This window comes from Equus przewalskii, chromosome 7 (genome assembly GCF_037783145.1).
Source record: "Equus przewalskii isolate Varuska chromosome 7, EquPr2, whole genome shotgun sequence".
NCBI lineage: Eukaryota > Metazoa > Chordata > Mammalia > Perissodactyla > Equidae > Equus > Equus przewalskii.
The window spans coordinates 2,560,415-2,575,504 of NC_091837.1; the positions used below are offsets into that span (position 1 = coordinate 2,560,415).

Below are 15,090 nucleotides of genomic sequence, written 5' to 3' on the forward strand. Positions count from 1 at the left end.
GGAGGCACGTCAGAGGGGGAGCTCACTGCAACTCCCAAAGTGGGTCTGACACTGAGGCCCACGTTCTATTAAATACTATTAAGACAGCCCTGTTTCCCTTAATGAACTATCATGACTCTGTGAATGTATCTCCTCCCCATTTCAACCTAGTTTTACTTGCTGTACTGTCTCTCAGGGCACTGGGTTTGTTTATTCATTAAAGCTTTATGGAGCACGTACTTTGATAGGTGCAGCCGCTGGGGCAAAGCAGGCGGCTTCCACAGGAGTCTTCTGCTACCGTGCTTTGACAAGGCCAAACAGAAGTAGAGCGCTTTTTATTGCTAAGTAACGTACGCAGTCGATGTCTCTAACCCTGATTCATCCTCAGTCTGCCCCTGAGACGTGCCTCTTTTTTTTAATCCTAATTCCTTTCCAGTTTCAACAGAGGAGTGCTTTCTTTCAGCATTCTCAGATTTGGTCTTCAACTGTCAAGTGACGCTTTTTTGGGTCTTATAGGCGGTGCCCCCTCGTTGAACAGAAAATAGGCCCCTGTACTCTCTAGGACCCAGTCCCTTGGGCGTCCCAGCCGTGCCTCCCCACCTCCACTCCACAGTATGGACTGCCCTGCTCACTGAGAAAGAAGACTGGGCAGAATATCTGGTATCTTGGACTCTAGAGGCTGCTAAGGGAGGGGGAAGAAGAGTGGGGAATAGCTGTTCCCCCTAGCTGGGGTGGGCCTCGGGAACCCAAACTCCCTCCGGCCTTCTGACCAAGAGGGGAATAGAATTGACAGACTGCACAGGTGGAGGAGGGCCTGGAACCACTTGTCCCTAGTCCTCAGAAGTGGCCAGACTCAGATCCATTTACACGTGCCAGGTATATAAAGCCGGAAAGCTGTTTATCACGAAAGCTTGGCCCCTGCCCATGTTCCTAGAAGACTGTGCTTTTCTAGTAACCCAGATGATTCTGGCCCTAGCTTCTGAGTCGCTCTCCTGGCCAGAGCTGGGGCCAGACACTGTCAAGATGTGATTCTCTGAATCTGGTCTTCTGGGTAGGCCACAGTATTAGTTGGGGTTCTTGGTTGAAAATGACATGCACTTTTAGCTCCTTTATCTTCTGAGCTGGTGTCATCCTCAGGCCATCTTGTGGCAAGATGGTCACCAGCAAAACCACGCCTCTGTACTGCCAGGTCAACCCCCCCCACAGAAAGAGTGTTTCCTTTCCCAGTAGTTCCATAAAAAATCTTAGATGAATTTTAGTGAACTCACTTGAGTGATAGGGACCAGTGGTTGTGGCCAAGGGGAAGGAATTTCCAGAATGGCCAGGCCTGGCTCTCCAGCCTCTCCCAAACCACACTGATTAAGACTGTGCATGGTGGTGGGGATGGCGGGGGGTGGGGGGGCAGGATAGTGGGCAGATGAAAAGGGATGTTCAGCGCTGCCACCCCCTTGAGTTTTATTGGTGTGTGTGTGAGAGGAGGAGTGGCTCTGAGCTAACATCTGTTGCCAGTCTCCCTCTTTTTGTTTGATGAGGATTGTTGCTGAGCTAATATCTGTGCCAATCTTCCTCTATTTTGTATGTAGGATGCCACCACAGCATGGCTTGATGAGCTGCGTGTGGGTCCACACCAGGAATCTGAACCGGCAATTCCCGGGCCACCAAAGTGGAGCATGCCAACTTAACCACTATGCCACAGGGCTGGCCCCTCACTCTGAGTTTTTACATTCTTGCTCTAGATGTTTGGTAACCACTTCTGAAGCGACGTACCTGTCCCCAGTAAAATAGCTCCCTCTACCCATAAACCTGCACAATATTCTGCCTCCATCTAGTCTATGTTGATTCATTGCTTTTGGGTTTGCTCCTCATATGGTAACTTTATATCTCTTATAGCTTTATAGGCTTTGAAGGGCATGTCACATTCAGTCCCTTTACTTCTCTTAGTCCAAAATTTCTTCCCAAATACTCTGAAATAACACCTCTATCAGGCTAAAGGAGTAAAGTTATGAGTTACTCATACATTAGTATGTGGATGAAGAATCCATCTGCTTTCCTGACACCTAGCTGGGATCATGTCGAGGTCAGGGGACTTGCTTTGGGTCAAGCAGTGAATTAGTAGAAGCACCAATTCATTTGACTCCTCAGTGCCTAACTCATAGCCATTACCTTCACCCCACACTCCTGAAGGATTATGAATGTAGGATCATGAATTGGAGCAGTCACCAGTAGAATGCGTGACATCCACATGCGATTCCTAATTTGCTTCCCTTTCCCTAAGCTCAGATTTTAGAGCTCTCAGGCCAGCGTGTTGGTGTGACTCATCTTTTTGCAGATCAAGTGGCATGTGTTGTACCTTCAGAATGTAAGAAGCACTGTGGCACCAGAACTGACTGTAGCCCCATCGCCTACCCAGTGCTGGTGGTAGAGCTGCTGCCCGATGGTAAGAAATAGACCCTGCTTTCGAGGGCCACAGAAACCCCAAGATCTCTGTCCCCCTTGGAGCCCGTGCCCACAGGCTGTAAGTGGATGGCTGGGAGTGAGGGGCCTAGGGGTGGCTTGTCTACTCCACCAGTCAGCCCGTGGTTCTGGGTAGAAGGCAGGCTGTGGGTGGGAGGACGTTAGTGATGTAGACGGAGGCTTGCTGCCCTGAGGGAAGGATCCGGACCCCTCCCTCTTCACTCCTCACACACATGCTCTCAGAAGCACCACCTGTGTGCATGATTTGCATTATTCCTTTCCCCCCGCTTAGCTTGAGTGTTTGCTCCTTCATTCTGCAGATGGCCTCCAGGCTGTGCTGGACATTGTTCTTAGCCATGAGAATACACAGACAAACAAGACCTAATTTTGCTCTCAATGAGCTCATGTCCAGTGGGATGGGCAAGGGGACTGGCAGTTCACCAACAGTGAGATGACGTTCATTGCGAGATGACAGTGAGCCTGTGCGTTCCTCTCACCTGCTTCCCCAAATCCCATGGAAATGGCCAAACAGTACAGTTAAAAAACAATTCCATATCAGCTCTGGAGATCATTAGGCTGGAAAAGCTGAGACATTTCCATTACATACAGTATAGATGGAATCTGATGGAGAGAAATACTGACCATCTCACAGTTCAGAAAGGAAGCTGTCCAAATTCGAGAAGGAAGTTGTCCGAATTCCCCAGCTGAGCCCATCTTAGAGCACCCAGTTCCCCAATTCCATGAGTGAGAGTGGGCTGTGGGACACCTGAAGGAAGGCAAATCCAAGGACTCCAGTCTTTGCCTGGCCCGAGCAGCCCACTGAATACAGTGGGAACCTTGCAGGACTGGGCTCCAGTTCAGGCCCTGGGTACGTAACCTCAGGCTCTCCCAACAATACGTAGAAATCTCCCGACCGAGCAGAATCCCTGCCACAGGATGGCCTTTTGGGGAATAATACTAGATTGTTATGTTTATAGCTAACATTTGTTCAGTGCTCTGCATTGGGCATCGCCTCAACCCATGTACTTAATTCATCTTAGGCTTAGCAACAGCCCTATGTCACAGCTACTTTTATGCCCACCTACGGATGAGAACACTGAGGCACAGGGAGCCACATGACTTGCCTACAGTTGGAACCTTCTCTGAGCCTCTGGCTCCTCCTCTGTCAGAGGGGGTGGCAATGGTGTCCCTCCCACAGGGCTGCAGGGAGAGTCGTGCAGGCTAGTGCTGAACCGTTCTGGCACAAAGTAACCACTCAAGAGATCTTAGCTCCTATTATTATATAAAGACACAGCAGGAAACCAGTAAGTCTTGTCCCAAAGCAAGGACAAATATAATGCATTCATCTATCTCAGATGGAGTTCCATTCCAAATAAAATTTCAATGTTTTGTAGGGGAAAATTTAGCATGTGGCAAAGTTCCTTAGGAGGCCTAAGGCATCTCCTGGTGTGACTGGAGAGCTGGAGGCCCAGGGAATGTCCCTTCTCTTCCAGGTGTACGCGGCTTGATGCTGTCCGCAATATCGGCCTCTCTCATGTCCTCCTTGACCTCTATTTTCAACTCTGCCAACACCCTGTTCACCATGGACATCTATACCCGAATACGGCCCACGGCCACTGAAAAGGAGCTCATGGTGACAGGCAGGTAAAGGATTCCTCTAATCACTTTAGTTCCTGCCACTCTCAGTGAAATGAGGCCCACAATATAGTATAATGTGAAAAAGTTAGCCTTCTAATACTATTGGAGAATTATCCTGTTTATACACAGTATGGTGGTTACTGTTTGTTTGTTTTGCTGCAGTTTTGTAGTGAAGATGTATTGTTTTTATAATCACAAAGAAAATTGCTTCTGTTTGGGAAAAAATTAAGTAATAATCACAATGATAAAAATGAACGTAGTTTGGAATCAGCCCCATAGCCTAGTGGTTAAGTTTGGGACGCTCTGCTTTGGCAGCCCAGGTTCAGTTCCCAGTTGCAGACCTATACCACTCATCAGTGGCCATGCTGTGGCGGCAACCCACATACGAAATACAGGCGGATGGGCACAGATGTTAGCTCAGGGCGAATCTTCCTCAGCAAAAGAAGAAAAATGAGCATAGTTTAATGTACCCCCCCAAACTAGTCCTTGTGAGGAAATTTACATACATTATCTCATTTAGTCCTCATGACAACCTTTAAAAAGTTTTATTCTCATTGTACAAATGGGGATAAAGTCACAAAGAGAAGAGAATTGATCAACCTGAGGTCACATCTTAAGTAAGAGAACTTGTCCATCTCAGGGGCATGCTGTTAACTGTGATGCCACATGGTACTATGCAAGGCATAGGGTGGGGGATACAAATGTGTGTAAAACGTGGTCCCTGTCTTTATTGTGTAGGGTTTCACATGGGCTGCCCCTTGACCACATCCAACCACACATATTTAAGTTGGCCCACATTATGTCTGAAATACTTGCTTTATCTCACATCAGTGTGCATGTTGCTCATCTATTTTGTGTCTAACCCCTGCATTTGAGTTTGCCTTTACAATTTCATTGGCATTCGATGGTTTAAAAGCACACTGAGAAATTTTAAGTAACAGATTCCAGTTTTATTTAAATTGTTATAGAACATGGGGGAAAAAAGGAAGACATTCATTTTATGAAGCTCAAGATATTGATGCTAAAACTTAACAAATATAGCACAGGAAAAAATTAAAACTAAAGACATATTTCACTTTTAAATACCACTGCAAAAGTTGTAAATAAAATATTAGACACCAATCCAATAATATATTAAAAGAATGATATCCCGTTACCTTCCAGAAATATAAAGATGGTTCAATATTAGGAAATGTAATAATATAACTCACCATATTAATAGATCAAAAGAGAAAAATCATTTGTGTCTATTCACGGATGATGAAAAGGTGTTTGGTAAAATGGGCACCTTTCTACATGATAAAATATATCTATATCACCCTGAAAGCCTCCATCGTGCTTAATGAAGAAACTAGAAAGACACAGGGCAAGCATGTCCCCATCACTACTGTATTTATACTAATATATATGTGTAAAAATGTATATAATATATAAGTAAAATTTATGATATATAAAAAGTAGACCCACAGGTGAAGTTAGCAGACAGGGACTTTAACCATGATTATTAATATGTACAGGAAAATAGAGGGAAAAGTGTATAAAATAGATGAAAATATTGAGAAGTTCACCAGAGAATTAGAATTTATAAATATATAAATATATATAATTTTCTAGAATCCAAAAGTAATAATCTAAAATTGGAAACTCAATGGATGGGTTAACAACTGATTGGATTTGGCAGAAGACACAATTAGTGGATTGGAAATGGATCGATCAACAATATCCAAATTGAAATACACAGAAAAAAGGAAGATACACATGGAATACAATCAGAATAATAATATATATGTGATTGGAATCACAGAAGGAGAAGAGCAAATTGGGTAGAAGTAATTTTGAAAAGATAATGGCCAAGAATTTTCCAAATACCTGGACAACTATCTAGAGATTCAAAAAGTTCCACGAGTTGCAAGCAGGATAAATACAAAAGAAACCATACGTAGACTACGTTCTAGTGAAACTGCTGAAAATTGAAGATAAAGAGAAAATCTTTAGAGCAGCCAGAGGAGAATGATTCACATTACCTTCAGAGGAACAGCAAAGAGACTGACAGCAGAATTTCAACAGAAACTGCAAAAGGCAGAAGACAAAGGAATGACAACTTCAAGTACTAGAAAAAGAACTGCCAACCTAGAATTCAATACCCATCAAAAATATTCTCCAGGGGCTGGCCCCGTGGTCGAGTGGTTAAGTTCGCGTGCTCTGCTGCAGGCGGCCCAGTGTTTCGTTGGTTGGAATCCTGGGCGCGGACATGGCACTGCTCATCAAACCATGCTGAGGCAGCGTCCCACATGCCACAACTAGAAGGACCCACAACGAAGAATATACAACTATGTACTGGGGAGCTTTGGGGAGAAAAAGGAAAAATAAAATCTTTAAAAAAAATATTCTCCAAAATGAAGGTGAAATAAATATATTTTCAGATAAATGCAAGTTGAGAGCATTTATTACATTAGACTTTCACTATAAGGAAAACCAAAGGAGGTTCTTCAGGCTGAAGGAAGGCAACCCAGACAGGAGAACTGAACTTCAGAGAAGAATGAAGCATACCACAAAGGGTAACTGTAAATGAATATTGACTGTCAAAAACATCAATAAGGAAAAAATGTTCATAGGACTTTTCACATATAGAAGCAAAATATATGACAATAAGGAGAAGATGAGAAGAGGCTAAATGGAACTTACTCTCAGGTTCTAGAATTATTTGGGATGTGGTAAAAGTCAAGCTTGTTCCGGACTATGACATAACAAGGATGCATGCAGTCTCTAGACTAAGCAATAAAAGAATAATTCAGGAATCTTCAAATAACAAGTTAATAGAAGGAAAATATGGAATAACTAATAAAATATTTGATTAGCCCCAAAGAAGTCAAAAGGATTAAAAGAATGTAAAAGGTAGATTAAATAGAAAACAAATACTAGGATGACACATGTAAACCCAAATATATCAGTAATTTCATGGACTGTCAGTGGACTAAATACCTGAGTGATGATGTGACGTGATAGAGGTGTAATTGTCACTGCAGTGGCATCATGTCACAGTCCACAAATGCATCAAGTTAGCATGTTGTACACCTTAAATTTGCACAGTGTTATGTGTCAGATATATTTAATTAAAAAATATACTAAGAAAAAAAGGTTAAGATTATCAGAGTATTTTTAAGCCAACTATATGCTGCTTAGAATAGACACCTTTTTTCCAGTTTTATTTAGTAGTAATTGACATATAACATTGTATAAGTTTAAAGTGTACAACATAATGATTTGATATATGTATATATTGTGAAATGATTACCACAAGTTTATTAACATCCATGACCTTATGTAATAAAATTTTTTTCATGTGAGAACTTTCAAGATTTACTCTCTTAGCAACTTTCAAATATACAATATAGCATTGTTACTGTAGTTACCATGCTGTTCTTTACATCTCCATGATTTATTTATCTTATAACTGGAAGTTTGTACCTTTTGACCATCTTTACCTATTTTGCGCATTCCTCCAACCCCCACCTCTGGCAACCATCAATCTGTTCTCTGTGTCTATGGGTTCAGTTTCTTAGATTCCAAATAGACGTGAGATTATACAGTGTTTGTCTTTCTCTGTCTAACTTATTTTACTTAGCATAATGCCCTCAAAGTCCACCTATGTTATCACAAATGGTAGGATTTCCTGTTTTCCTGGGTGAATAATATTCCATTGTGTATATATACCACATGTTCTTTATCCACACTTAGGTTGTTTCCATGTCTTGGCTACTGTAAATAATGCTGCAATGAATATGGGGCTGCAGATATCCTTTCAAGATAGTGGTTTTGTTTCCTTTGGACGTATACCTAGAAGTGGAATTGCTGGATCATACAGTACTTCTATTTTTAATTTTTTGAGGGAGCTCCACACTGTTTTCCATAGTGACCATACCACTTTACATTCCCACCAATAGTGCACAAGGTTTCCGTTTTGTCCACATCCTCACTACACTTACTTCTTGTGTTTTGGATGACAGCCACTCTGACAGGTGTGAGGTGATTCCTCATGGTTTCGATTTGCATTTCCCTGATGATTAGTAATGTTGAGCACCTTTTCACTTACTTGTTAGACATTTGAGTGTTTTCTTTGGAAAAATGTCTATCAGGTCCTTTGCCCTTTTTTTTTCTTTTTCTCTTTCTTTTTCTTTTTTCTTTTTTTTTTTTTTTCTGAGGAACATTTGCCCTGAACTAACATCCGTGCCAATCTTCCTGTTTTTTAGTATGTGGATCACCAGCACAGCATGGCTGCTAACAGAGCAGTGTAGGTCCACGCCTGGGAACCAAACCAGGACTGCCAAAGCAGAGCATGCTTGAACTTAACCACTAGGTCACTGGGGCTGGCCCACCCAGTTTTTAATTGGATTATTTGATTTTTTGCTGTTGAGTTATATGAGTTCCTAATATATTTTCAATATTAAGTCTTATCATCTGTGTGGTTTGCAAATATTTTCTCCCATTCGGTAGGTTGCCTTTCCATTTTGTTGATTGTTTCTTTTGCTGTGCAGAAGCTTTTTAGTTTGCTATAGTCTCACTTGTTTGTTTTTTATTTTGTTGTTTGTGCTTTAGGTGTCATGTCCAAAACATTGTTGCCAAGACCAATGTCAGGTCTTATCCCGTGTGTTTTCTTCTGGAAGTTTTATGGTTTCACATCTTATGCTTAAATCTTTAATCCATTTCCAGTTAATTTTTGTGAGTGGTGTAAGATAGGGGTCTAGTTTCATTCTTTTCAATATGAATATCCAGTTTTCTCAGCACCATTTATTGAAGAGACTCTCTTTTCTGCATTGAATATTCTTGGCTCCCTTTTCAAGTATTAGTTGACTGTATATGAATGGCTTTATTTCTGGGCTCTCAACTCTGTTCCATTGCTCTATGTGTCTATTCTTATGCCAATACCATGCTGTTTTGATTACTATAGCTTTGTAATATAGTTTGAAATCAGGAAGTGTGATGCCTCCAGCTTTGTTCTTCCTTCTCAGTATTGCTTTGGCTATTCGGAGCCTTTTATGGTTGCAAACAAATTTTAGGATTTTTTTCTATTTCTATAAAAAGTGTCATTGGAAGGGCTGGCCCAGTGGCATAGTGGTTAAGTTTGTGCACTCTGCTTTGGCAGCCCAGGGTTCATAGGTTCAGATCCCAGGTGCAGACCTACACACCGCTCATCAAGCTGTGCTGTGGTGGCATCTCGCATACAAAATAGAGGAAGATTGGCAGCCGATGTTAGCTCAGGGTCAGTCTTCCTCACAGAAAAAAAGTGTCATTGGACTCTTGATAAGGATTTCATTGCATCTATAGATGGCTTTGGGTAGTATGGACATTTTAACAATATTAATTCATCTAATCCACGAACACAGGATATCTTTCTGTTTATTTATATAAGTATTTTATTGTTTTTGATGCTGTTATACGTGGGATTTTCTTTATTTCTTTTTCAGGTAAGTCATTGTTAGTATATAGAAACACTATTGATTTTTGTATGTTGATTTTGTACCCTGCAACTTTATTGAAGAGAGATATCTTTTCTAAAATAAGATTGAGAAAGGCTTAAAGAAAACATGGTAAAATACATACCATGCAGTTATGAACATAGATGCAGAAATTTTAAACAAAATATTAGCAACTCAGGTCCAGCAACATATAAAAAGAATTATACACCATGACCATCGGGGGTTTATTCCAGGAATGCAAGAATAGCGTTTTATTCAAAAATCAATGTACTTGACCACATTAAGTAGAAACAGGAGAAAATCATACAGTCATCACACTAGATAAAAATCATTTAAAATTTTTAATATCTATATTTTTTGTAATCCTATCAAATTAGGGAATTTAGAGGAACTCCATTACTCTGACTCTTAAATATATATACATTTTAAAGCCTATAGTATTTCTCATACTTCGTGAAAATGAAAATCTTTTCCCCTGAGATCAGGAACTAGACATGTATGTCCACTATCACCTTTATTCAGCATTGTACTAGAGGTCCCACCCAGAGTGTAAGAGGAGAAAAGGAAACAAATGGCATACAGATAGAAATAGAAGAAATGAAATTGTTGTAAAAGACTTTGTAGACAAACTTAAAATTTAAAAGTGAATTTAACAAGACTGATACAAGGTCAAAATACAAGAATTAATCATATTTTACACATTATCATTTACAGTGTCATTGAACCATATGATAAATACCTAGTAATAAATCTCACAAAAGATGTGAGAAAATTACAAAGCATTGTTTTTTTCTTTTCTTTTTTCTTTTTCTTTTTTTGCTGAGGAAGATTCATGCTGAGCTAACATCTGTTGCCAATCTTCCTCTTTTTTTTTTTTTGCTTGAGGAAGATTCACCCAGAGCTAACATCTGTGCCAGTGTTCCTCTATTTTTTGTGTATGGGTTGCCACTACAGCATGGCTGACGAGTGGTGTAGGTCCACACCCCGGATCCAAACCCACAAACCTAGGCCACCAAAGCGGAGCATGCTGAACTTAACTGCTACACCCAGGGGCCCGCCCCTGCAAAGCACTGTTGAGAGAAATTGAGACCTAAGTATGTACGGGAATATACCATATCCATGAATTAGAAGATTGAGTATTGACAATATGTTTGTTCTGCCCATGTTATTCTACATATTCAGAGTAATCCTGGATTACTCTGGATTACAATTCAGAATTGTAGTAGCTTTTTGTGTGCGTAAAAAATGACAGACCAGTTCTAAAACTAATAGAGAAATGCGAACAGCAAAGAATAGCCAAGGCAGTTCTTGAAGACGAGCAAAGCTGGAGGATCCATACTAACAGACGCCAGTGTCTATTATGAAGGGATACTACTTAGTGTGGTTTTGGTACGAGTATAGACAAATCAGTGGAACAGAATGCAGAAAAAGGCCCGCAGGTCTACAGTCACCTGATTTATGGCAAGATTACAGTGCAGTGCAGTCAGGAAAGTGATAGGGAAAAAGGATTTTCAATAAATGGTACTGAGTGATTTGGCTGCTCATGGGAAAAGAATATTGACCCTTACCTCACACCATACACAAAAATCTATTTCAGATGGACTGTATATCTGAGTGCGAAAGGTAAAACAATACAGCTTTTCTAAGAGAAGAGCAGTCAGTGGGACACTGGTTTGCCAACTGCCACTCCACCTCAACAGTAGCTTTCTTAGTGTGACTTAAATAAATTTTTGCATCATCTAGAATGGTGGTCACATATCAGAATACAGACTCCAACATGTGATTTATAACTTTTGGCTCATATTCTGTAATCCCCAAATTCTTCAGGAGTTGTGCAATCATCTGTGCATTTTTTAGCATGCTCTTGGGAGAAGCCAAGAGTATCTGCCATTTCCCCTCCCATCTTTTGTGTTATGGTTGTGATATATTTTACATCTGCATACATTATGAACCCCACAATACAGTGAGAGTGATAGAATTTTTCGCTTTAAGTAGTTAATTGCCTTTTTAAAGAAATTAAAATAAGAAAAAAAATATATATATAGTATTTTATATTTACCCATATGTTTTTACTTTTTTGGTGCTCATCATTCCTTCTTTGAGGTTTGAGTTTCCATCTGTGTCATTTCCTTTCACCCTGATGAACTTTCTTCAGCATGTCTTGTAATGCAGGTCTGCTGGTGACAGATTCTCTCAGTTTTTATCAGAAAATGTTTTTATTTCATCTTTATTGTTGAAGGATATTTTTGCTGGATATAGAATTCTAGATTGTACTGGGGGGATTTGGGGAGAAAAAGCAGGGAAAAAAAAAAAGATTGGCAACAGTTGTTAGGTGCCAATCTTTAAAAAAAAAAAAAAGAATTAGTCCTTTCTAGCTTAAAACACTCACTCTCTCAAAATTATAATTTTTAAGTTCTTGACACAGAACTAAGATTTATTCATCTTTGGGGGATATTTTATCTAAGTGTAATTTTATATATGGATACACGTTAAAAAGTATTTTATTTTTAAAAAGTAGGGGAGGGGTCAGCACCATGGCCTAGTGGTTAACTTTAGCACGTTCTGCTTCAGCAGCCTGGATTTAATTCCCAGGCACGGACCCACACAACTTGTTGGTGGCCATGCTGTGGCAGCAACCCACATACAAAATAGAGGGAGATTGGCACAGATGTTAGCTCAGGGCAAATCTTCCTCAGCAAAAAAAAGAAGTAATGGATATTTGGAGCCTTTACTCAGTTTCTTAAAATTTTCAGCAAGACTTAGATAATAAAGTAAGTTTCTGATTACTGAAATTTTTAAAGTCACATGCCATACTAATCTGTCTGAAATTTTAAAAAATGTGTTATCCCTCAAGAAATTAATATTTTCTACATATTATATATTTTAAGCATGACTGCCCCAAAGATACTCTCCAAATATGGTAAAAATGATCCACCCATGATCCAATGACAGGCAAATGGACACTCAGTTTTATTTGTTTAGAAGTTGAAGGATTTTTGTCTGTAGCCCTATGGTCCTACTATGAATGCACACCTGAATTTAACATAAGCAATCATTGAGTTTATAGTTTATGGTCTGTAGATGTTTTATTGGCAGGGAAAAAAAAAAGACTCATCAAATCGGCATTGACTGTTGGTTTCATTTACAGATTTTTTGTTATAATCTTACTTGTTGTCACCATTGCCTGGGTCCCTGTTACGGAAACAGCACACAGTGAAGAACTCTTTGAATACATGCAAGCAGTTATGAGTTACCTGACACCACCCATTGCTGCCATCTTCCTGCTCGCCGTCTTTTCCAAGAGAGTCACTGAGCAGGTAGGCGTGTGTTGGCACGGCCATCGTGTAGACAGTGTGAGGACTCGCCTTCACAGCAGATTTGTCTTTGCAAGGGCTGTCCCACGAGAGTCTCTCATGCTTCAAGAGTTCACACTGTTGCATCATTTGCTTTCTGAGAGATGGTCTCCTCCTGGGCAGATTTGGTCCAAGCTCCCCGTTATGCATGCCGGGAAAAGGCGAGCTCTGATTTGCTTTCTCCCCTTGCAGGGTAACCCACTTTCAACCTTACCAGTGCATGGTTTTGCATCTTAGATGATGCACAGTGTGCATGATCCTCCGGGACATGTAACTGGCTGTAGGAAAGTATTCTTCTGTTGCCTCTGTACATGGATGTGTCATGCTCGGAGATTTCATACTCACAGAGGGATATACAGTCATGGGCTCCTTCCACCTTCCCTGCAGGAAAGACCACCTCTTCCAGCCACACTTAAAACTGAATAATAGCGAATGGTTCAGTCATTTCATCACTCCCAATGAATGGTTCAGTCATTTCATCCGTAAGACTTTGAAAGCACAGTTTGCCAGAATATTTTCATTTATTATTTGAATCATATCTTAACTTGTTTCCGCTATCAGCCCTGGGTAGTTGGGCCTTGTACAAGTTCCTGAACACAGTCTCTGAAGTGCTCTGTGATCTGGCCCCTGCCCCCACATGCACAGCCCCTGGGCCCCAGCCACTCCGAAATCTAAGTGCTGATTGCCTAACTGTCCCCTGCTTGCTTTGGCCTCCTTTCGTTGACATAGACTATTTACTTTGCCAGGAATAGCTTTTTCCTCCTTCACCTGGCTGATGCTTCCTACAGGCTCCTCTCAGGTGTTCAATCCTCTAGACCAAACTACTGGTGCTCCCTGCCCTGCCCAGCTCACCAGCACTCAATTTAGCACTGAGAATGTGGGGGAGAGTGGCTGGCCTCCAGAGATGCCAGAGCTGCTTCTCTTTGCCCTCCTGGGAAGGGCATGGGCAAGAGGGGCAGGCAGTCAGGAGAACCTGCCTCCCACCTACAACGCCAACTTTGAATTATTGGGGCCTGCCACCAAGGAAAACTGGGGATCTGGGCAGTGCCTCTCCCTCAACCCCTGGTCCACAGTTACAAGAATATTACAGGTACCTCCTTCAACCTAGAGAACTTCTCCAGGCCCTCTTTCCCACCCTATTTCAGGTGACTTGCTCATCTGGCTTCTGCTGCCCATCTGTTTCTAGATCTTCCCTGTCTGCACATCTCCTTCAATCAGTGGCTCCCGTGGACCATCCGCTTGGCTTTTGTTTTCAGCTTTTTATCCAAGATGTTGCCCACGTACTGTATCCTCTGTCTCTTCTGACATCCATGCCCACCTGAGTCAGCCTCCAGATACAGCTCCAGAGGCAAGATGCAGTCCTTACTCTCTATTAAAGAAGGGACAGTCTTGGGCTGGCCCGTGGCATAGTGGTTAGGTTTGTGTGCTCTGCTTTAGTGGCCCAGGGTTTGCAGGTTTGGATCCTGGGTGTGGACCTACACATTGCTCATCAAGCCGTGCTGTGGTGGCATCTCACATACAAAATGGAGGAAGATTAGCATGGATGTTAGCTCAGCAACAGTCTTCCTCAAGCAAAAAGAGGAAGATTGGTAACATATATAAGCTCAGGATCAATCTTCCTCACAAAAAAAAAAGAAAGATCATGGAGGGTGGCAGGGCAGGTGCTGGGGCCCGTGGGGGACACAAGGACATTAGCCAAGGTCATGGGAGAAGACTTCTCCTAAGAAAGTGCCATTGAGTCTAAACCCTGAAGGATGAGCCAGAAATAAAAAGATCTAGGGAGAGACCCAAGCAGAGAGAAGGGCAAGTGCAAAGGCCTAAGCCACGAGCGAAGTGGGTAGGTTTAACATGCAGGAAGAAGGTCGCAGGCAGTGGCTGAAGTGGAGTGACCAAGGAGAGAGTGGCAGACAAAAGGGGTCAACTGAAGAGCGGAGTTGAGATTTGATTCTGATGTGGACCATGAGAAGCCATTGGAGAGTTTAATTAAGCAGAGGCATGGCATTCTCCAGTATATGCTTTGAAGTTGTCACTCTGGCTTCTGTGGGGACAGTGGGCAAGCAGGATACCAGGGAGGGAGCCCACCTCTGTGTGAGAGAAGAAGACGGTTCAGGGTTAGGGTGGTGCCGTAATGATGATGGCAAGGGGTTGGATTCCAGGTACATTTTGCAGGTAGAACCAACACAATTTGC

The 15,090-nt window shown here is 41.6% G+C and overlaps 2 protein-coding genes across 9 annotated transcripts in view; one reads left to right on the top strand and one right to left on the bottom strand.

The window, feature by feature from the left end:
* LOC103560317 (sodium/glucose cotransporter 1-like) overlaps window positions 1-15,090 on the top strand; it is a 99,474-nt gene that overhangs the window by 77,273 nt on the left and 7,111 nt on the right. For all 8 annotated transcript variants that reach the window (XM_070628163.1, XM_008534371.2, XM_070628162.1 and 5 more), the window contains 3 exons: window positions 2,309-2,416; window positions 3,927-4,077; window positions 12,697-12,865. In XM_070628163.1, the coding sequence (XP_070484264.1) occupies window positions 2,309-2,416; window positions 3,927-4,077; window positions 12,697-12,865 (428 nt within the window). The remainder of the gene's footprint in view (window positions 1-2,308; window positions 2,417-3,926; window positions 4,078-12,696; window positions 12,866-15,090) is intronic.
* Window positions 12,609-15,090, bottom strand: part of RSPH14 (radial spoke head 14 homolog) — a 94,759-nt gene continuing 92,277 nt past the window's right edge. The window contains exon 8 of the mRNA XM_070628184.1: window positions 12,609-14,985. Coding sequence (XP_070484285.1) covers window positions 14,881-14,985 — 105 coding nt within the window. The 3' untranslated portion in view covers window positions 12,609-14,880. The remainder of the gene's footprint in view (window positions 14,986-15,090) is intronic.